Source organism: Rhinolophus sinicus, chromosome 18, assembly GCF_057876585.1.
Source record: "Rhinolophus sinicus isolate RSI-liver-muscle chromosome 18, RSI-T2T, whole genome shotgun sequence".
Lineage (NCBI taxonomy): Eukaryota > Metazoa > Chordata > Mammalia > Chiroptera > Rhinolophidae > Rhinolophus > Rhinolophus sinicus.
This window is the reverse complement of record NC_142518.1, coordinates 37,772,907-37,795,507: the sequence shown is the minus strand read 5'-3', so window position 1 is coordinate 37,795,507 and position 22,601 is coordinate 37,772,907. Positions and strand designations below refer to the sequence as shown.

General features: G+C 50.8%; 1 protein-coding gene across 2 annotated transcripts; it reads left to right on the top strand.

Moving 5' to 3' along the window:
* Nucleotides 1-301: 301 nt before the first annotated feature.
* Nucleotides 302-21,186, top strand: GRIPAP1 (GRIP1 associated protein 1). 2 transcript variants are annotated; one of them, XM_019714297.3, is made up of 26 exons: nt 302-380; nt 2,479-2,545; nt 2,687-2,748; nt 3,733-3,759; nt 4,579-4,686; nt 7,406-7,556; nt 8,386-8,570; nt 8,769-8,816; nt 9,708-9,739; nt 9,847-9,894; nt 10,035-10,134; nt 11,435-11,512; nt 11,722-11,814; nt 12,551-12,685; nt 13,709-13,804; nt 14,070-14,282; nt 14,416-14,529; nt 15,336-15,413; nt 15,515-15,610; nt 15,734-15,790; nt 15,894-15,993; nt 17,553-17,683; nt 18,798-18,920; nt 19,052-19,145; nt 19,956-20,110; nt 20,955-21,186. In XM_019714297.3, the coding sequence occupies exons 1-26, from the start codon at nt 339-341 to the stop codon at nt 21,045-21,047; spliced, it is 2,526 nt and encodes an 841-aa protein (XP_019569856.3). In that variant the 5' UTR covers nt 302-338; the 3' UTR covers nt 21,048-21,186. The 2 variants fall into 2 exon arrangements, 1 of the variants encoding a protein (XP_019569856.3); XR_016020095.1 differs by having other exon boundaries at nt 19,052-20,110.
* The last annotated feature ends 1,415 nt before the right edge of the window (nt 21,187-22,601 follow it).

Here is a 22,601-nt window from a genome sequence, read left to right as displayed (position 1 = left end):
AAAGGAGAACCGTAGAGGGGTGATTTTCTGTCGGCAAACACTTCCCTAACGACGAGTCCACCCATGACACAGGGATGGAATAATATTACATCACAATGGGTAGTCTATGAGAGCACAAAAGCCAGATCAGATTACGTCGATTCTGGTAAAACAATAAAGTGCAATTCACCTGACCTGTCAGTTTTATTCTCATCTCTCAGTCTCCAAAACGCTGAACTACCGGAGTAGACTTCTCTCCCTGGATTCCTGACCTGTGGTTTGGTCCGACCCGCATACTGACAGGAGGGACGCGCTGCGTCTGCGCAGAAACCTGTCGGGGGGGATGGGGGGGGAGTAACATGGCGCAAGCTCTATCTGAGGAGGAGTTTCAGCGGATGCAGGTGCTGTTCTCTGGAAAAAGACCACTGGGCTGGGCAATAGGAGGGCGGAGTAAAGAGAGGTCGTGCCACGGGCTCTGAGAAGCGGGTGGTTGGGATAGACCTTTAGTGTAGGGGTTTGCTCCGGAGAAGGGAAACTGAGGCTCTGAGTAGTGAGACTTGGATTCGAGATACTCCTGGGCTCAGAAGGGTTGGATTCTGTGAGCCTTGTGGGCGAAGGAGAGAGTCCTGGAGTGGGGGATACCTTACACAGACCTGGAGGGGACGAGACCTTTCGGCCTGTGCGGGAGACACCATGGGTGGGTGATGATAACGTTAGGCTCCAAGGGAAGGAGATTCGGAGAGGGAGAAACCATTTTGTCTGGAGAGGAAGGAAGTGGGCATTGGGCCATTTGCGTCATGGTGCGGGGAGCCCTTGAGAGGGCAATACCATCCCAATGGGAGGTGGACATTTTTGTGGGAGATACCACTGTGACAGGGAATTGGGGAAAGACACCACATGCTGTCATTGTTCCTGAGAGAGGGAGATCCTGTGAGTGGTGGTAGTGGATCCTAAGAGGGGCGGGTACCATTGGATGATTAGGGGGGATGACCACATTAGGCCTGGGCTGAAGAAGTTCCCGAATGGGTGATGCAGTGAATGCCTGTTGGAATGCAGAGCAAAGGAAGTGAAAGAGTGATACCTTGGACTGCACGGAGCAGAGATCACCGGGCTTTGGGGAGGTACCCTGACTGGGTACTCTGACCACTTGATTCTTTGTGTGTGTGTGTGTGGGGGGGTTGGGGGGGCAGGGGGATGACTGAGATGGGATGAAAGGCCAGAGTGGGCCCTTGTTGAGAGAGTTCCTTACTGGGAAAGACCATTGGATTTTGTGTGTGGGGAGACTGAAAGGGGAAAACCCTGAGTAGGGTCTTGTGGGAGGAGAGGAAGAACGTCCAGTGAGGACAGAATCCATTGGTTCTTGAATGAGGTAAACTGGTTGTCCCTGTGTGAGGGACCCTGAGGGTAGAAAGGTGAGCTCATTAAAGGGGGCTATGAAAGGCCCCACTTGTGCAGGGGGTTCTGAGTAAGAGTAATCCAACTGGCCCACCCAAGGCCTTGTGAGGAAAGACGCTGAAATATGTAGCGCCATCCCATTGGATCATGACTGGGGAGATCTTGAGGGGTGTGGGGACCCCTGAGTGAGGAAGATTGATTCCTTTGGGCCGTGAGTGAGGGAAAAACAATTGGGCTCTGATAGATAAGAACTCTAGATGGGTGCCAGGGTTATGCCAATTGCATCAAGACCGTGGGAGATAGATCGCTGGGCCTGGGAGAGGACAGACAGGAAGGATTCTGTAGAGGCCAAGCCCTCTGACCTTTAGCATAACACCAGGGGGTGGAGGCTGGTGCCATGGGAGAGAAAGGTCCTGGTGGGGTGAGGAACGGTGGCTCTAGGAAGAACTGGCCTCAGAGCACCACAGGGATGGTAGGTAGGAGATGCTGTTTGGCATGGTCCATACTTCACTTTCCCGCAGTTTTTGAAAGGGGTTTGAACATGTTTGGAGAGCCTTGGGGGTGGGGACCCCAGGCAGCCTGTTTACTTGGTGAAATTGGTCAGTAGACTACCAGGCCCTCTTCGCTTGGGAAAGACGAAGGAAGGCAAGCCCCTACCTCCTGCTCTGGCCAAGAGGGTAGATAACACTCACCCCTGACAAAAAGACAGAACAGTGTTTATTGTGTGACGAGGTCAGCCAGGAGTAGGAGTAGGAGGAACTTTATCTTGTGGGCATGCGAGCCATAGAACACACATGGGCAAGAGCCTGCCTGGGTCCGTGCTCTGCCGTGGCCTGAGTGCATAATGGATTGGAAGGGAGGAGATGGAGGCAGCAGGGAGATGGAAAGGTGAGGCTGGCTGTGGTCAGAAGTTGAACTGGAGAAGGTGGGGTAGGAGCTGAGGTCCTGGAAGCTCATATAGGATGCAGCATGCACAGGTCTTAAGGAGTGACAAAGGGACCCGCAGAGGCAGCAGGGTCTGTGGGACTAGGGATTGTTGCACTCATGGTAAGGATAGGAGCACAGACCTCACTAAATCATTTCCCTTCCCTGCTTCCCCCAAAGGCTCAGCTCCTGGAACTTCGGACAAACAACTATCAGCTTTCAGATGAACTACGCAAGAATGGTGTTGGTGAGCCAAGAGGGTCTCATTAGATGGGGGGTGGCTTTGGGGGACAGAGTCCCAGGGAAAAGACCGCAGAGGCCTGGTGGGAAGACCTTTCATCTCCTGGCCACTGACTGAGGCTGAGACTCCCTGCTTTCCCCACACCAGAACTCACCAGTCTTCGACAAAAGGTCGCCTACCTGGATAAGGAGTTCAGCAAAGCTCAGAAGGTACTTCCTTCCACCCACTCACCCACCCATGCTTCCCTGTAGCCATCTGACTCATTCATCGAGCCAGTGAGCACCTACCATGAACCAGACCTAATGTTACATGCTGTCATGAATCATTCAAAAAATTCTCATGGAAGTCTCTTCAGTTTCCTAATTTCATCTAATTCTGCTTGATTTATTGATAAACTTCAGTTTATGCTTCATTCATTTTTTATTTCAATTAGTTACTCATTCTCATTCACTACCTTTTAACTAAAGAGTCAAATCGAGCAGTAAATCTGCCTTGAATCCGCCGCCTCTCCTCCCCTCTCCTGCCCTGTGCTCCTACTTCCCATCCCTGTCCTGGTCCTGTTGGTAAAGTGAGACTGAAACTACCTCTCTTATCCTCTGAAGATGAGATAGCATATCAGCTATAGTGACCGGCAAGGCATTCGAGGCCTTCCTTTGTTTCTTTCTTTACTGCCCTGTCGCCATGCCTAGCACAATGTTATATAGTGTGGTGCTCCATAAATATTTGTTAGATGAAGGAATACAGAATGCAGAAAGTCCTGTATTCCGGAAGCTGGGCTTCTCTTTGGTATGGTGCTGATTCCCCAACCTGACAATGCCCTAGGCTGCTCAGTAGAGGAATGGCAGTTTCCACGATGCATAGAAGGGATCCCAATGGATGTGTTTGAAGAGATGTAGCAAGGAAGCCACAATGTCTGAGTCTGGAGACCCCATCCATTGAAGGGTTAAATACTAAGACCCATGAACAGCCTCAAGAGCTTAGAAGAAAGGATGTAAGCAGGATGCCACTCACGCACTCGCTCCATTATTCCTATGGGTTACAAATTGTCATGCAAGTTCTGTGGTTGAAGGTTCTCCCATCCCCAACCCCTGTCATCTTTGTCCCCTCTTGACACTTGCCACAATGTCTCCATACTCTAGTGAGAGTGTCCCTCTCTGTTCACATTTTCTCTTTTCCCATCCCCTCACCTTTAGGCACTGAGCAAGAGCAAGAAAGCTCAGGTAAGGGGACCCATGGTGGGTGAATGTGTCTGGGAGACTGTGTCTTGGCAGGGCTAGTTCTGTGCTGGGATCTCCTATTACTGACCTTTCTTTCTCTGTGTGTGCACTTGGATCTGTGACTACCTCACTGCCCTGTGTTTCTGTGTCTGTCTGTTTTCCTGTATTCATCTCTCACTCGGTGCCTCTCTCTCTGTCTTTCCTTCTCCCTTTCTCTCTCTTTATCCTTCTCTCTGACTCTCTCCATCTCTGACTTCCGGTTCCTCTCTCTCTGACTCTTGTTTCTCTCCCCAACCTTCTCTTTTTCTTTCCCCTACCTGTTACTATCGCTGCCATCATTTATCTTTTCTTCTTTTCCTTCATTTATCTCTTTCTGACTCCTTGTTCCTCTCTCCGCCGTTCCTCTCTTCCTCACTCATTTTTTTTCCCCGACGCCCTCTCTTTCTCTGTTCCTATCTCTGTATTTCTGCCTTTTTTCCTCTCTCCCTCTCCATCGCTCTCTTCTTCCCTACCTACCCCCCTTTCCCCATCTCTCTCTACCTCCTCTCTCCCCTATTTCTATCTACCCCCTCTTTCTCCCTACTTTCTCCCCCGACATCCCTCTCTGCCTCCCCATTTTCCCTTCTCTCTACCGCCATGTCTTTCTCCCTCCCTGTCTCCTCTTTTATCCCTCCCTGCATCTCTCTCCCCGTGTCTCCCGATTTCACGTGTCTCATTCTCTGGACCCTGTGTTCTCCCTACCCATGTAATTTTTTCTCTTTCTTTGTTCCTTTGCCTTATTGCCCCATCTTTTCTGCCCCTGTCCCATGTCTGCCACTGCAGGAAGTCGAAGGGCTATTGAGTGAAAATGAGATGCTGCAGGCAAAGCTGCACAGCCAGGAAGAGGACTTCCGTTTGCAGAACAGCACACTTATGGCCGAGTTCAGCAAGGTGCTGGTGCCCGGGATAGCGGAGGGGAATCCAAGGGGTTGGGGCCACCCGGGCTGAAGCTGGAGGGCAGCTGAGGATGGTTGGACAGAGGCTGGCCCTGGATCACTGTCCATGGTGCTGAAACAGGTCCTCGCTCTCTGGGGGGCTGCGATTTGACAGATGGGGCTACCCACTGTGCTGGGATTGGAAGCCTGGAAGCCCTGAGGTCAGCTGGCGCCTGACCAAGTCAGTCCTTTTCTCTGAGCTTCAAGTCTTCTGTGTAGTGTATATTTTGGGGCTGATGCTATGGAGCCCCAGGACGTTGGTGGGTCTTAGGTAAAGTTCTTATGTTCAACATGGCGCTGCTTCTCTTTTCTCTTCCTGCCCTTCATCTGACATGAGCCTGGGGTTCTAGTTGTACATGTTTCATCCTGGATTTGATCATTCTATCTCCTCATTGATTTTAGTGTCCTGCCTGTTTCTAAACCTACTGGGCAGTTGGAGACATTGTCTTTCGTTCCCATAGCTCTCTTTTTTATCCGTGCTCACTAATTTCCTAAGTTTTTCATGTGTTTTAAGGCAAAAGTCTTACGGCAACAAAAATAGTATTTCCAAAGCTCCTCGTGAGAATATAGTGCTTAAGACCTTAAAAACAAAACTAAACAAAATAAAAATACAAAAACTAACCTTCAAGCAGGTATACTACCAGGAGAGGCGATTCAGCAAGTAGTAGTTAAGAGCTAGGATGCCTAGATTTAACTTGGCTCTACCTTTTGCTAACTATAATCTTGAGCGTGTCACCAGACCTGCCTGTTTCTTGGTTCCCAAATGTTTCAAACGGAAATGATCATAACGACAGTACCTGCCTTGCAGGGCTTCTGTGAGGATTAAATGGGTAAATGTCTGTAAACCACTTAGAACAGAACCTAGCACATAGTATCAGCTCTGTAGATGTTAGCTACTAATGGTGTCCTTTTATTAATTCGTTCTCCTTCTAAAATAAATATTTCTTAACCATTTAAAAGTTTTACATCTATCCTGTGGACCTTTCCACCTCTCACTTGCTCTGTTCCTACAGCCGCCTTACTGGTCTTCTCACTTCTAGCTTCTTCTACCACACCAAGCCCTAGAGGTGGTCCTGACCTGTAGGTCTTACTACATAACTCCTTCAAACAATACCTCCCAATGGGTCCTTGTCCTCTACAGATCAGAGCCCCTGGTGCTCACATAACAGCTGCCATCACCTCACTCTTCACTGCTTCCAGACTCAGTGGTATCATGGTTCCTGTGGGTGGTTGAGGTAGGGGCAGGCGTTCCTCCATAAATCCAGCTTGTGTTCCCCAGCACCTGCCCTGGGCTAGGCAACTGGGCCAGGTATAGAACCTCTTTCACACTCCCGTCTTTGTTCTGGAGCGAGAAGTGCTCACAGAGAGACCTGGGTTCAAGGCCTGCCTCCACCGCTTATTTGCTAAGATATTTCAGCTCAGTTGTTCCTTCAACAAATAGTTATTGAGCACCCGCTATGTGCTCTGTATTCTGGAAATAGTTGTGAGCAGCACAAAATTGTCCTTAGTCTTGGGGAGCTTACATTCTGGGGGTGGGACAGGGAGAGCAATGATAACATAGTAAACAAATAACAATAGTACTGATACCTGCATTTACTGTGTGTCAGGTCCTGTGTGATATGCTTTACAGTATTCACTCATTTAATACTCACAGCAAGCCGATGAGATATTAATAGCATATGAGGAAAACTGAGCCCCAGAGAGATGAAGTAGTTTGTCCCAAGGTCACAGGACTAGTAAATCCAGAGTAAAAATTCATATCCAAGCAGTCTGGTTTCAGACTCTGTGCTTGTGACCCTGTGTTACACAACAAAGTTTAATTGTCAATCACAATTTACGATCCATAATTTTTCAGAGCTTTAAGAAGTGAAAAACATATTAGTGAAATGTAATTGTGATTAGTGCGAGGTAAGAAGAAAGGAACAGAGTCCTGTGGCAGAGAGTATTGGAATTTCTGTGTTGGGGGGATACTACTTAAAAGGTGACATTGGAGCAGAGCACTGAAGGATGCAAAGAAGCCAGTTATGAGAAGAACTGTATGAAAGGAATATTGTTCTGGGTAGAAAGTATCCCAGGATATGAAATAAGAATTCTCTGTGGGCCTCAGTATTCTCATCTGAAAATGGGACAAAGGATCTTGTCAGGTCTGCTGTGAGAACTATGTTTTAACCAGGGGTCGAGCAAGAGGCTGGCTTAGGTTTAGCACTGTACACCTCTCCAAGGCAAGGGCTGATGGTAGGGAGCTGTGGGCATTGCTGTCCCTGGACATGCCCTGAAAGCCTAGACTCCCCGCTACAGACCCCTCTACAGAAGAGGGCTGGTGTTGGGGCTCCGTGACGCTGACATCTTCGACCAGCAACGTCTGGAAGAGCCTGAGGTCTGGGATATTACAACTGTGAGGTTGGCATGGGCAAACAGAAAAATCACTCTCAGTGTTCTCAATCCTCTGTGACTGCCACTTAACAGAGGTGGGAAATTGAGGTCGTTTAACATCTCCGCCTCAGTGTTCTTATCTGGGAAGTGGAGATGATGAATAAAGAGAACATCTACGTTGCAGGGGTGTTCCGGGAATGAAGTGAATTGTAAAGTGCATGGGCCAAGTGCTATGTGTATATCAGTGAATCTTGTTCTGATTCTCTGCTGTTCTGCTGCTACCTTGTTCTTCCCCTGCTCAGCTCTGTAGCCAGATGGAACAACTGGAGCTGGAGAACCAGCAACTGAAGGATGGGGCTGCCAGGGCAGGGGCTGCCCAAGCTGGGAGCCTTGTGGATGGGGAGCTGCTGAGACTGCAGGCGGAAAACACAGCCTTGCAGAAGAACGTGGCAGGTGCATGGACGCCCTCCTGGGGATGGCTAGACCTCAGGGCTTGAGTAGCGGGTTGTCCTCCCGGGGAAAGGTAGAAAGGTGTCAGAATCTAGCTCAGCTTAGCCCTTCCTGAATCCCAGTGTATGACTTTGGACAAACCATGTCACCTCTCTGAGCCCAAGCTTCTTTATCTACAGAGTATGCGTAGTGATGTCCACCACCTGGAAGATTGTAGTAGAAATAAGAGATGGTATCTTTCTGAGTTTAGTTCAGTGCCTGGGACTTAGCAAGTGTTACAGATTAGTAGATTGAACATTAGGAGGAGATGTTTGCTACACAGAGAAGGGGAGTGAAGGAGCATTGGGAAGATTCTGAGCCAGATTGTTAGTGGGGTCTGGATGAAACCTGAAAGAAAGCTTGGCAGAGTGTGGGAGGGTCCTGACGTGTGGACTTTTGAATAGCTGCGGGGGCTGGTGGGATGGTGCGTGGTAGTTTGGTGATCATCAGGGAGATTTTATAGAATGTGGCTGGGGATCAGGGGGTTATAGGAAGGATTTCGCTGTAAGTAGGAACTGGAGGATGGTGGGCATGACCTTGGAGGGCTGTAGGTGGGGCTTGGGAAACAAGCTTGGTATAATTTGATGGTAGTGAGGATTTCAGTGGTTGGTGGGGCTTAAAAGATTTGTGATTGGTGTGGATGGAGTGAGCCTTCGTTTTGTAGGCTTGTAGTCATTTGGGGCAGGGTCTCTGCTACCTGAGGGTTTGAAGACCAATTCTTCCTCCGTTTGACACATGGCAAGGGTCTTTGGAGACCACTTCATCCAACATATAGCTCTGTTCTACCCACCAGCCCTGCAGGAACGCTATGGGAAAGAGACTGGGAAGTCCTCAGTTGCCAGTGAAGGCCAAGGAGAGCTCCCAGGGGACCAAGCCCCCACTGTCCTGTCCCCCATGCCATTGGCAGAAGTGGAACTGAAATGGGAAATGGAAAAGGAGGAAAAGAAATTGCTCTGGGAGCAACTGCAAGGCTTGGAGGTAAATCTGGGTCCATTGGGGCTGGGGTGCCCGGTGGCAGGCAGGTGCCCTACCTCTGCCTGTGGTCCCACGGAGGGAGATGGCTGTGACGTCACCATCTTATGGCCTGATGATTAGGGAGGCCGTAGGGCAGGGAAAGGCACACGCCTTACCTCTCCCTTTGCTGTTAACAACCCCTTCCCCTATCTTTTCCTGCAGAGCTTGAAGCAGGCCGAAACATCCAGGCTACAGGAGGAACTTGCTAAGGTAGGGCTGTCAAGCCTTCCCTGGCCTTTGCCCCACCCCACTTCCCACCTGTCATGCTCCCCCCAGCAAGGCAGAAGCTGGCAGAGTACCTCCTCGTAGCCTCGGTTTCGTCATTTGTGAAATGGAGAAACTCACACTTGTCAGAGTTGCTTTCAATATGGAATGGGCTAATGTGGTCTCACTATGTCTTGTGCATGATGGTCCTCATTCCTTTCTTCTGTGTCCTCCCAGCTCTGCTTGTTCATCCCTCCATCCATCAACCCAAGAACTTATAGACTGCTGGTTCTTATCTTAGGAACTAGAGACCCAGTGGTGTGGCAGCCAATCATGGTCCTGCTTTCCAGCCTCCCAGCCTCATCATTTATGCTGTAACCATCAGTTGATATGTTGGGGACATAAATGCTAGGCTTTGGAGCCTGAGGGAGCTGGGTGGAGAGCATGTGGTTGCTGCTGACCAGCTGGGCAACCAAATGACTGAACCCTTCTGAGACTCAGTTTCCCCATTTGTAAAACCCATAATACTCACTTCTCGGGACTGTTTGGAGGATTCCACGAGATAACAAAAGTAAATTCGTTACCAGAGGGTAAGGGGGGAGGGGGTGGTAGATGAGGGTAAAGGGGATCAAATATATGGTGATGGAAGGAGAACTGACTCTGGGTGGTGAACACACAATGGGATTTATAGGTGATGTAATACAGAATTGTACACCTGAAATCTATGTAACTTTACTAACAATTGTCATCCCAATAAACTTTAACTGAAAAAAAAACTAAATTCAGCTTCCAAAAAGGCCTTAGTAAGAAGTGTCTGTAAATACTAAGTTTGTTTTTGTCTTTACTAATATTATTCTCCTTGTTATCACTTGTCTGTACCCCCCTCCCCCACCCCAGCTCTCCGAGAAACTGAAAAAGAAACAAGAAAGGTAATTTTTTTTTCCAGAAGTGGAGGAGAGGATTCGGGGGCGGGGGGGACTAAGGAGGGGATTGGCTTGTGGAACTGACCCGTCGGTGTCTGTCTTTCTGTGCCCAGTTTTTGTCGTCTGCAGACAGAAAAGGAGACGCTATTCAATGACAGCCGGTAACTACCAGGGTTGGGGTGATTGGTGGACAAAAGGAACAGTGCCCAGCAGAACTAACTGAAGACCCCAGGGGCAGAGTTGGTAGACTAAGCCTCAGGCTATGGTCAGTGAGCACCCCGCCCCGCCCCGTCGCCCCCAGGAACAAGATTGAGGAGTTACAGCAGCGGAAGGAAGCTGATCTCAAAGCCCAGTTGGCTCGAACGCAGAAGCTGCAGCAGGAACTTGAGGCTGCCAATCAGGTGAGGAGCGGGGCGCTGAGGTCACAGGGTTCAGGACCCGGGCTGGGAGTCTAGGGAGCTCCGAGGTCCACAGAGACTATGTGGAGAGTCTGAGATTTCTTGTGTTGAAAATACAGGGACTAGATAGGTCCTAGCTCCTTAGGGGAGCTACGGAAATGGGAAGTGGGGAGCTCCGAGAGCCCTTGGCATTGGACTCGGAATCTGAATGAATTAGAGATCTCAGGGGACTGAGGGCTTGGGGTGCTGTGCCACCAGTTTGAATGAATCTGCAACCCTGGGGGATTGGAGACAGGAATCTGGGGAAACCCGTGGTCCCCCGGGGACTGGGATTAGGAGTTGGAGTGAGTCTGGACTCCCTGGAGGTTGGGTAACTTTGAGACCTATGGGGACTGAGCGGATACAAGACTTCAAGGGTGAAACAGTTGGGCCTAGAGGCTGAGTGCATTTGAGACCCTCAGGGTAGGAAGGCTGGTTTGAGTCTGAGACACCTAGGAAGTGGATCCGGTGGGCTGGGTGGTCCTGCGATCCCTGGGATCTGTGAATAGAAACCTGGTGAATCTGAGACATGCGGAGACTAGAACCAAAGTCTAGGTGGGTTTGAGCTTCTGAGGGTTGGGGGCTGGGTGACGTTAAAGCCTCCAGGCCTCTCCCTAGAGTCGGTGAGTCTGAAGTCCCATGGATTGGGGGATATGCTGACTTGTGGGTCTAAGGCCCCTAGAAGCTGGCAACAAAAGTCTGGGTAAAGCTGGGTGTTCGCTTAGCTGAGTCTGAAGATCCCTGGAGACAGCACAGGAGTGGCAGGTGGGGGCATCAATCTGAGAGCTCACCCGGAGCTGGAAACTAGGAGGGTCTGGGGCTATGAGTGTGGGTGAGTCCGCGACCCTTGGGAGCTAGGGCTGTGGGGGTTGAGTGTGGCCGAAACCCTTGGGGGTGGGGGACCAGAGTCTGGGTGAAGCTGTAGTCCCTGGGGGCTGAATGTGTCCGAGAATCCTGGGGCCTCAAAGCTGGAATCTGGGTGAGTGTGAGATGTCTTATGAATGGGGGGCTGAGTGAGTTTGAAATCACCGGGAGCCTAGGTGTTTTCTGAGGTGCTTGGAGCTGGGACCTCAGAGTGTCTGAGGCCCCTGCGGTAATGACCTAGAGTTTTGGGTGAACCTGAGATCTCTGATGGCTGGATGTTCCGAGACCCTCAAGTTCTGGGGACATGAAGTCAGGTGGTCAAAGAGGGAGTCTATATGGTTCTGTGTATCCCAGAGGGGGCTGAGGTCTAGAATGAGCTCCCCTGACCTGGTCCCCACAGAGCTTAGCAGAACTGAGAGATCAGCGGCAGGGGGAGCAGTTGGAGCATGCAGCAGCTCTGCGAGCCCTACAAGATCAGGTACATGGTACTGGGGGCGCTCAGGAAGATGGGGGGCGAGGGTCGGGCAGTACAAGTGGGTATCGTACAGGCAGGCAAGGCCTCAGAAGTCCTGCTTTCCCTGGCTGTGGTCCGTGTGTGTGTGCGCACACGCGCGTCCATATGTCCTTTTGTTCTTGGCTGTCTCCCTGTTCTGGACCCACTCTCACCCATTGTGGGGGTGGGGCCAGGTGTCCATCCAGAGTGCAGATGCACAGGAACAAGTAGAAGGACTTTTGGCTGAGAATACTGCTTTGAGGACTAGCCTGGCTGCCCTGGAGCAGGTACAGCACACTTGGGAGACCTCGCTGGTCTCTCCCTGGTTCTCCATCTCCCTCTGCTTCTGAGCCACAGTGGGGCAGTGTAGTCTGGACCGCATGCTGTTCTCCAACTTCTGTTTCTGTTTCATCCTCAGCTTCTTTCTGTTGGCTTCCACCCCTCTTCTTTTTGGCCATCCATCTCGACTTCTCTTGCATTCTAGATTCTCTCCAGTAAAGTGCAAGAAGTGGACCAGTCTTATGTGTACACTCTGTGAATCATGTCTGTCTATCTATCGATTTAACTCCATGTAACCACCACCCAGATCAAGACACACAGCATTTCCTATAGCCCAGAAGGTCCTTTTCACCCCCATCCCAACCCATACTTCCCCCAAAGTAACCACCCCTTTAACCTCTAGCAACATAGATTAGTTTTGCCTGTCATTTAACTTCATGTAAATGGAATCAGACACCCATTTTTGCATCTGGCTTCTTTCCTGAAGTATTACATGTGTGAGGTTTATCCATATGTAGTACTCTTCTGTTCTGTCTCTGTAGTGTCCCATTGTGTGACTATGCCGCATTTATCCATTCTCCTGTTGACCTTTCTCCCACTGTTTTTCTGTTTGAAATTCCTTCTCCTTCCTCCTGGCTCTCTTTCCACTTCTCAACTTGTCTCCCTGGAACTGGGAGGCTCACATCCCGTGACTGGCCCTTGGGCCCCTTCCACTCAACTTCTCATCACGAGCGTTTTCTCCAGATCCAAACAGCAAAGACCCAAGATCTGAATATGCTCCGGGAACAGACCGCTGAGCTGACAGCTGAGTTGCAGCAGCGGCAGACTGAGTATGAGGATCTCATGGGACAGAAAGATGACCTCAACTCCCAGCTCCAGGTAACACCTCTGGCTCTGACCTGTCTCCTCCTAGTTCCCTGGTGCTGGCTCAGGGGAGTTGGAGGACCATGGAGTCAGGAGGACCTGGGTTCCAGTCTGACTCCCTAACGTATTAGCCTGTGTGTATCCTAGACCAAGTCGTGTCACTTCTCTGAGACAGAACCTCTTCAGTTCATTAGGAGAGCCATTCTGATTCCATAACCCTGGGGGTGCCAAAAACATGTATACAAGTGGACACTTGGGTCTACTTTGCTCAAGCAGTAGTTTGCTGTAATCAGAGGTGTCTGGACGCTGATGGTAACCACGTTGGGCACCTCTTTCTTGCAATTGCAAAAGTCAAACGTGACTTGTGTTCATCTTTTGTTATCAGTATAGATGGAGTATTACAATTTTAATACAGTTTTCCTTTCTTAAAATGTATATACATTTTTTGGCACCCTCTGTAGACAGTAGAATAATAGTGCTTTCTAGTAAATAAGATAGAAGTTTAGTTCTGTCTCGTGTAAGAGTCTACATAGGTTGTCCAGGGGTGGGACAATGGCTTTCCGATCACCAATGGTCCAGATTCTTTCTGCATTGCTAGTCTGCCACCTTCAACATAGGACTATCTTGGCATCCAAGATGCTTGCTCTGTCTCCCCTACCATCATGTTTATGTTCCATCTGGAAGAAAGGAGGAAAGGGAGAAAGGCCCAGCATGCCCCTTTCCTTTACAAGAGCATAACCTATATTATACTTAACACGTCTGCGGAAATTAATCCTGTGGCCGCACCTAAGGGCAAGGAAGGTGGGGAAATGTCAGCGAGATGACCACCTACGCAACCATAGAGTCTGTTGCTAGGGAAAGAGGAGAAAATGAATACTGGAGAGCAGCTAGCAGTCGCTGCCATGTTTCTCACCTAGAAATGGAGAGGACAACACCCACTTCCCTGGGTTTAGGATGATGGTTTACCAGAAGTGTCCTGGGTGACTGGCAGCTCCTGGGAGTTCTTTATTAACCTCACTCCCTTGGTTCCTGCTTTAGGAGTCGTTACGGGCCAATAGTCGGCTGCTGGAACAACTTCAAGAAATTGGGCAGGAGAAGGAACAATTAATGCAGGAGCTACTGGAGGCTCGGAAGGTGGGCAGTACTGGGGAGGCTTCAAGGGGAGCATTGGCTTGGCCCACGGGGATGGGGCAGGTGACGTGGCCAAAGCCATGGGAATAGATACGGATGGAAAGCGACCAGTTCCATGGGGACGGGTGAGTGATGGCCAGTTTTGTGGGGGTGGGGTGGAGGTGGAGTTTGGCTCGTTCCTTGGGCCTTGGAAGAAGGTGCTGGGCCTTGTTGGTGTTGGGAGAAAACATTGACTGACATCTTCCTGCCCCACTCTCCTGGCCCCCAGAGTGCTGAGAAGCGGAAGGCCATGCTGGATGAGCTAGCAATGGAGGCGCTACAGGAGAAGACCCAGCACAAGGAGGAGCTGGGGACCGTCCGACTTCGGCATGAGAAGGAGGTGCTGGGGGTACGCGCCCGCTATGAGCGTGAGCTTCGTGAGCTGCATGAAGACAAGAAGCGGCAGGAGGAGGAGCTCCGTGGGCAGATCCGAGAGGAGAAGGTGGGTGGGTAGATGGTGAGGCACTTCCGCCTCTGACTGGAGGAGTCTAGCACTACTGATGGGCCTGGGCGTGGCGTGGGTGAGGTGCCCATTCCTCCACCTGCCTGCCTCCTGACGGTCTCCCCTCACGCAGGCCCGAACACGGGAGCTGGAGACTCTCCAACAGACAGTGGAAGAACTTCAAGCTCAGGTACACTCTATGGATGGAGCCAAGGGCTGGTTTGAACGGCGCTTGAAGGAGGCCGAGGTGAGTTGTTGTCTGGTGAGGCGCAGAGCCTAGTCAGGGGTCACCCATGCCAAATCAGGGGACTGGGAGCGGTCAGGGCCTGGAACTTTCTGAGATGTCCTGGACTTGGGTATCCCCACAGACCCCCAGGCTCAATAAGCAGCCTGGTGAAGGCGATCAGAGGATGGCCATCCGTACTGCACAGTGTCAGATCTGCAAATTTGAAAAAGCACCTCTTCCTTTTGAACAGGACTTCTGTCAGGAAATTATTATAATATACTAATTGTATTCAAACAAAAACTTTCACTGCCATTTTCTGGGCAATCCCTGAAAAGATATGAGTGGCAGTGTCACATAGCCATGAGGAGCGTAGGTACTGGAGCCAGTCATTTGCCTGGGTTTGAGTCCCGGCCGGGCCACTTTCTAGCTGTGTAACCTTGAGCAGGTTACCTGACTTCTCTTTGTGACCTGTTTTCATCATCAGTAAAAAAGGGATAACAATAATACCTGCTCTCTAGGTATTATGGGGAATCTGTAAAATGAGGTAATATATATAAAATCCTTACAGCTTCCTGGCCTGCAGTAAGTGCTGTGTTATGGTTTATTAAATAAAACAAAATGGAAATGCAAACGTCAGTCTTTCATGTGCATGGTGCAGCCCTAGATGTGCTACTTGTGTGTACCGCCTAACGGCACACAGTGTTCCCTGCAGGAGTGTTTTCTCTGCACTGCGGCAGTCTCTCACACCCCTAACTGGCCGTGATGTCCTCTGGGGGCAGGTGATGTCCTCTGGGGGGCTGTGGCCAGACCCCAGCTTTGTCTTGTAGGAATCTCTGCAGCAGCAGCAGCAGGAACAGGAGGAAGCCCTGCAGCAGTGTCGGGACCAGCACGCCAGCGAGCTGAAGGTGCCTATTGTGTGGTGGCGTCACTCTCCGGGGAGGAACAGGCTCTGTCGGGAGGCCTGAGCTTCCCCCAGCGGAGGCCTGAGCTGCCCTCTGCTTTGCAGCACAAGGAGGAAGAGCTACAGGGCGTTCGGGATGAGCTCCAGCAGGCCCAGGAGGAGCGGGACGGCCACCTGAAGACCATCAGCAGCCTGAAGCAGGTCACTGGTTCCTCCAGGGTCCCCAGACACACCCCAGGCCTCAGCCTGAAGGAACGGGGCAGGGCCAGAGTGCAGTGTATGAAGCCGTGCTGCCACCCGCCAGCCATGCTTTCTCTCTTACAGGAGGTGAAGGACACCGTGGATGGGCAGCGCATCCTGGAGAAGAAGGGCAGTGCCGCGGTATGATGGGGAGGTGTCCCAGCACAGCCCCTCCTGCCCTGCAGCCCCCTACCTGTGGGCCCACTGGGCCTCAGCCCACATCTTTCTTCCTGTCCCCCCAAAGCTCAAGGACCTCAAGCGGCAGCTGCATCTGGAGCGGAAACGGGCCGATAAGCTGCAGGAGCGGCTGCAGGACATTCTCACTAACAGCAAGAGCCGCTCCGGTGAGGCCCGCGGAGCTCGGGATGCTGAGGCCCGGGAGGCCGGTTTGGACTGAATGCCACAGCTGTGTCCTCTGCCTCACTCCGGCAGCTCTCTCGAATCTTCTGTCCCTTTTGAACTTTGTCATTTCCCTTTTCACTGCAACTATTCCTCTGTTTTTATCTCTCTCTGCATGATCGCTTTCTCTATCCCGGTCTTTCTGCTTTTTGTTGTGTCTCTTCTGTTTCTGTCTCACTCTGCCTCCTCATGTCCTCTCTCTCTCTGTATCTGCCTTTCTCTCCCTTTCTTTTTCTAGTTCTTTCCTTTTCTTTTGCCTTTTTATTTGTCCCTTTATCTCTGTCTCGCTTCTACCTCTGTCTCTTCTCTCCATCTTTTGTCTGTTTATGTCTTTCTCAGTCACCCCACTACCCCCTCATGCACACTCCTGTGCCTCACCCAGTGTCTCTACATCTCTTCCAATCATTCTTTCCTTCTATCAATATGGACTGAGCCCCCACGCTCATTCCAGGGTCCCTGATGGGAAAGCCCCTGAGTCTCAGTCCTCCAGGAGCTCCCAGTTGACCTAGGGAGACAGTTGACCTAGGGAGACTTACAATCAGGCAGCAACACTGTGGTCTGATCATATGCAGCTAAAGTCCATGTTATTTCTGCCACTTAAGCCAGAAGATACAAGAACAACGAAAACTTGAGTTGCTTCGGACTGTTTTTTTAGAGAGAAATGGCCTATAAATATGTTTAAATAAATAAGGTGCGGTGATGGCTCTGGTGCATCTCCCACGTCACAGGCTCAGAGAAGACTTGCTTCCTGCCGCCCTCCCCCCACAGCCATCCTGCTCTTGCTGGAGATCCTTGGGGTGTGGTGTCAGCCCCCCTCCCTGACACCCCAAAGCAGCTGCATGAGCAGAGGCCTGAGCACAGTGGCCATATTTTAGGTGACATGGCAAAAACAAATGTATCTCTCACCAAATCAATCTCCGACGCACTGTGTCTCCTGAAGTAACCTCTCTTTATAAAGTAGGGGTTTGGTTTCTCTTTTGCTACAGATTAATGTAGGAATCAACAAACACATTCTAATTGTGTGCCATACATTCTCCTTGTCCATTACATGAAATTCAGCTTTAGGTGCATGGCTACGAGAGTCTGTCTCCATCTTTTCCTCTGTCTCTTCTCTGACTCGTGTCCTCATTCAGGGTCTCTGCCTCTATCATCTACTCCAGCTTGCTGTCTCTCTGGGGCTTTCTCTTTGCATGTGGTTGTGCCTGTGCCCTCTCCAGCTGTCTGTGCCCTGAGTCTGAGTGTGAATGCCACTTTATGCCCGTGTACATTCCCATCGCCATCTTTCTCCCCATCCCCTCACTTTTGTTTCTCTCCTGGTGTGTGTGGGTTTGCCTAGAGAGGCAGCTCCTTTTTCTGTTTCTTCCTCTCCCCTATCCTCTTGTCTGCTCGAGTGTCGTTTTGCCTCTTTCCATCTCTGTCAAATCTATTTCTGCCTCTTCCTGCCAGTCGCTGCCCTGGGACCCTGGGGGATTGGGGCTCAGGTTTCTCTTCCCTCTCTGCCCAGGCCTTGAGGAGCTGGTGCTCTCAGAGATGAACTCACCGAGCCGGACACAGACTGGGGACAGCAGTAGTGTTTCCTCCTTCAGCTACCGGGAAATCTTGCGGGAGAAGGAGAGTTCCACCATCCCAGCCAGGGTAAGGGGCAAGGAAGAGCCTACAGCCCCAGCTTTTCCTACCCAAATTCTGGAGCCCTCTTTCCCCACCTCGCAACCATCTCTTACTCTGGGCCCAGCACATATACTTCCTTGTCAACTTTACCCCAAGCTCACCAACTTAGATTCCCATTGCTAAATGGGGGATGGGCAAATTATTCTCTCGGACCCTCTGTTTCATCATCTGTGGGCTAATTCCACCTTTCCTGGTGCCATAAAAGAATGTGGCTCATAGTAGATACATCATCCATGTAGGAGGTCTTTTTTTCCGAACTCATAATTATTACTTGTTACTGTCATCTTATCATGTCAGCTTCCTTGCCAGCTACTTTTATTTGGAAATGACTTTTTTTTTTTATTTCATATGTGTTCATTGTAGAAAAAATTAAAAAAACACAGATGAGCAAAAATGTGTTTAAAAATCCAAAGAAATCACATCTTCACCCAGATATCACCACTATAAATCCTCAATTCATACCCTTCCAGGCGTCTCTGTCCTTTTTTAAGCCTAAAGGAGATTATAAGTAGCCTGTTTTTGCTCAGCTGATCGCTACCCTCCCTATTTGGTAAATTTTCATCTCATCTAATACTTTGACTTTAATCAGATTTCTCTAGCTGGCCCCAAAATGTCCTTTATGGCTGGTTTTCTGAAAACCAGCCTTCAGTTTCAGAGCACATGTTGCATCTGGTCGGTTCATGTTTCTTAAGTCTTTTGAACCTAGTGTGCTCCCTTTTTTCAAGACACCAATCTGTTGACCTATAGAAAGTGTCCCCCCTTTCGGATTTTCCTGCTGGCTTCCTGGTGATACCCTTTAGCTGCTTTCTCCCCTAGTTTTCTTGTCAACTAGAGGTTAGGTCACATGTACTGTGGGTTCTCTCTTTATCTTTGCCATAAGGCTATGATGTGGTGGTTCGTATCTCCCCCTTTAGGCAAAGGGGGATCCAGAGTCTCTGAGGGTGCCAAGATTTGCCTACAACTCCAGGTGCAAAGCCCACCCTCCCCGCCACCCCCAGCCTGGTTCTTCTTCTTAGCCCTGATCCTGTCTGGGGTATTGGTACTGAGCCCGGGCTGCCCTCTCCCCTCCTCTTCCCTGCAGTCTTTATCCAGCAGCCCTCAGTCCCAGCCCCCGCGGCCAGCAGAGCTGTCAGATGAGGAAGTGGCTGAGCTTTTTCAGCGCCTGGCAGAGACACAGCAGGAGAAATGGATGCTGGAGGAGAAGGTGCTGCTTCTCCCTACTTGGTGTGCCCTTGGCGAGGAGGCCGGGGTGGGGGCGTTGATATTCAGCCAACCTCTCCTCATGTGGGAATATGTGCAGTGGAGGGGTCTGAGGTAGGCTGGGCCACCCCACAGGTGAAGCACCTGGAGGTGAGCAGTGCCTCCATGGCGGAGGACCTCTGCCGGAAGAGTGCCATCATCGAGACCTACGTCATGGACAGCCGGATCGGTCAGTGCCGTCTCCCCAGCCCTCACCCCTCAGCCAGCCTCTCACCTCCTGCCTCCTTCCACTTTCCAGTGCTGCAGATTCTCTCCTCTCCTCTTGCAAAGTTACTGCCAAGACCACAGCTGGCAGAAGGGAGAGCAGGACAGACCCATACCCGTGTGTCTTTGTTCTGTCTCTTAACTCGGCTGCTCCCTCCTCTCTGGGTCTCTGCCGTCTCTCCACTCTCCTTTCTCTGGCGTATCTCTCCGTCCTCTTTCTCCTTTCTTCTCCCTGTGTCTCTTCCTCTTCTCTTCTCCCTGCCTCCTCTTTCTCGCCCATCTCCCCTTCGTCTTGTCTCACAATTCCTGTCTATATTGTTCCATCTCTAGAAATTTTCCTTCACTGTATGCATATCCCTTTGGGGTCCTTATCTCTTCCTTACCTTTCTCCCTCCCCTCTCCTCTCCTCTCCTTTTTCTTGCCCCCTCCCTGTCTTTGTTTCTTTTGCTCCTTTCTTTCAAACCTTTTCATTTCCCCTTTTCCTTATGAATCAGAACAACACTAACTGACACGTGCTGAGAGCTGACGAAGTGCTCTGTCCTTCACATGCAGTCATATACGTCTTTCCAGCTCTGAGTTAGTTATTATCCCCATTTCTCAGGGTCTCACAGCTGGTGACAACCAGGGTTCACATGGCTCAGCCTCTGCTCCTTTCATGACACGGCTTGTCCCCCCACTTTTCTCCCCCACTCTGTTGCCCTCTTTTCCGCTCTGTCTCTGGCTGTCTCTCCTCTGGCTTTGCCGAGGGGGTGGCTCTCAGCCTGGGCCCTTGCAGATGTGTCTGTGGCAGCAGGCCACACTGACCGCAGCGGGCTGGGCAGTGTCCTGAGAGACCTAGTGAAGCCAGGTGACGAGAACCTTCGGGAGATGAACAAGAAGCTACAGAACATGCTGGAGGAGCAGCTCACCAAGAATATGCACCTGCACAAGGTGAGTGTGGCCTCCCAGCCCTCCCACCTGTCCATCCAGCCACCTGCCTCCCCAGCCACACAGCCCTTGGGTCATCTGCCAGCCCCCCCTACCCCCCATTCACCAGCCGCTCCTTCATCCTGTCTTCCCATCCTCCCGTTAACTTACTGTTGTCACTTTAGTCATTCGCTCTTCACTCTGTCCTTGCATCCACCTCACTCATCCATTCATACACACATCCACCCAACTCTCCCATCAACCCACCCTACTATTTGCCCATCTGCCCTCTACCCATCTAATCATCTGCCCATGTCTCCACCTGTTTCCCAACCTACCGCTCTCTCTTCAATCACCGCTTATCTTAGCTTTTACCCACCTGTCCAGTGACCTGCCTGCTTACCCATTATCCTCCATCTGTCCTCTGAACAGTTCATTTGTCCACCTATTTGCCTACCGTGGATCCCCCATGCATCCACCCACACATCCACTTGCCCATGCTGCTGCCCAAATATTCCCCCCATCTCTGGGGGAGTCAGAAAGGATGCAGACCCGGCCCTTCTGAGAAGTGAGCTCACCATTTAGTAGAAAGAAGGTGGCAAGGGTGGGGGTCATATTCTGCAGCACGCCATGCGTAGTAGGTTATCCACGCCCTTATTTCTATCCCTAGCTCCAGAGGCTCCCACTCCCTCATGCTCGCATCTTTCCCAAGTTCAGCTTACTGCCGGGGGTGCTGTGAACTTCTCCAAATACCTTACTTTCCAAGGCTAGATGGAACTGGGCGTTGATTAATAGGGTCAGAAGGTTGATACCCAAGGCTTGGTGAGGGAGCTACCCTGCCACCTTCTCTGGTTCGTTTTTTTCTTAGGACATGGAAGTTCTGTCCCAAGAAATTGTGCGGCTCAGCAAGGAGTGCGTGGGGTCCTCTGACCCAGACCTGGAACCAGGAGAAACCAGCTAAAGACCTGCAGGCTGAACCCACTCCCTCTCCTCCTCACCCCCCAGCATACCATTCCCTTGGGCTGTGGTGGGGAAATGGGGGCCGGCGGCCAAAGTTTAATAGGTTGGGAGACTGGACATTAAAGAGGTTGAAGGCCTGATGGCTGTTGTTAATAACCCTGTATTAGAGCAGTGGTCCCTGGGGGAGTGAGGGCCCTGAGGGGAGGGGCAGGGGTTTTTTCTCCTCCTGGTTCTCAGAGCCCTTTGCCTTCATCTCTGCATGAGCTCTCCCGTCCAGGGACCAACTCGTTTTTATTTTATTTGTTAATTTATGTCTGGAAGCCTGTCTACTCTGCATTTGGGATTGGAGATTTTGGGTGTGGCGCAGTCCGTGTTTAGCGTTCTGGCAACGTGTGTGTGTATGTGTGTGTGTGTGTGTGTGAAGGCTGTGCAGCCACAATACCATCTGGCCAAATGGGCCCACCCACTGACTGACTGCTCTCATTCTTTGCAACCAGGAGGGATATGCTGGGGGTGGTGAGGTCACACCATTGGATGGGGAGGGAGGTCCCTGGCTGCAACTTGACTCTCCTTCCGCCACCCTCGCCTAGCCTGTCTCGTTACTGTTGACTAGCCCCTCAAACTGAGTGGAGCAGAAATATCTGCAGATACGTATGTGGGTGGATGTGAATGAGTTGTGGGTTTGGATGAGTGGACAGATGGAAGGATAGATAAGTGGTTGGATGGATGGGTGGATAAATAAGTTGAAGGTTGCATGGCTGGATGGATAGGTTGGGGAATAAATGGACAGATAGATGGATAGGTGATTGGGTGAATGAATGGATGGATTGGTAGGTGGTGGATGTCCAGGGGCTTGTCTAGATGGATGAGTGGGCAGATGGATGGATGAGCTAATGAATGGGAAGAGTAGGTGAATAAATGATGGGAGGGGCTATGGATGGATACACAGAGGGATACATATAGATAAACTGGTGAATAGTTAGATGGATGGGGTGAATATACAAATGGATGAGTGAGTGGGTAGGTGGATTAATGACTAGATGGACGGATGGGTAGAGTAATTGGTTGTGTGGGTGGCAGAACGGATTGGTAGGTGGGTGGGTGGAGGGATGGAGAAATGGACAAACCAGGAGTGTGATGAGCGAGTGAATGGAGGATTACATGGAGGTAAATCCATTGAAAGGCTAAAGTTGGCCCTGCATCACGTTCCCCAGTGCCACACACCTTTAATTACTAAAGACAAGGCCTCTGTGTGCCATACCCTGTGCCATCCCCTTTCAAATCACTCCAGTTAATGCTCCCAATGACACCATCAAGTTGGGGTAACTCTCCATCTGACAACTGAGGAAACAGTGCAAGTCACTTGCTCAAGGACGTGGCAAGGCAAGTTGGTGGCAAAGCTCGGGTTTGAATCCATCCATGCCGGAGGCACTTGGTACCCCGTGCGCTTGCCACCTGGAGCAGAGCCCTCTAGGAGAGGAGGCATGATCTGAGGCCCGTGGATGTGGACAGATGAGTGACACTGCCCCAGAGTAGGGCCTGCCTGGGAGAGAAC

Bases quoted from the DNA above. Each gene is read 5' to 3' on its own strand.
- GRIPAP1 (XM_019714297.3), top strand. From the start codon at position 339: ATGGCGCAAGCTCTATCTGAGGAGGAGTTTCAGCGGATGCAG. The intron at 8,817-9,707 runs GTAGGGCTGTCA...CCCCCACCCCAG, and splicing joins TACAGGAGGAACTTGCTAAG to CTCTCCGAGAAACTGAAAAA. The intron at 10,135-11,434 runs GTGAGGAGCGGG...TGGTCCCCACAG, and splicing joins AACTTGAGGCTGCCAATCAG to AGCTTAGCAGAACTGAGAGA.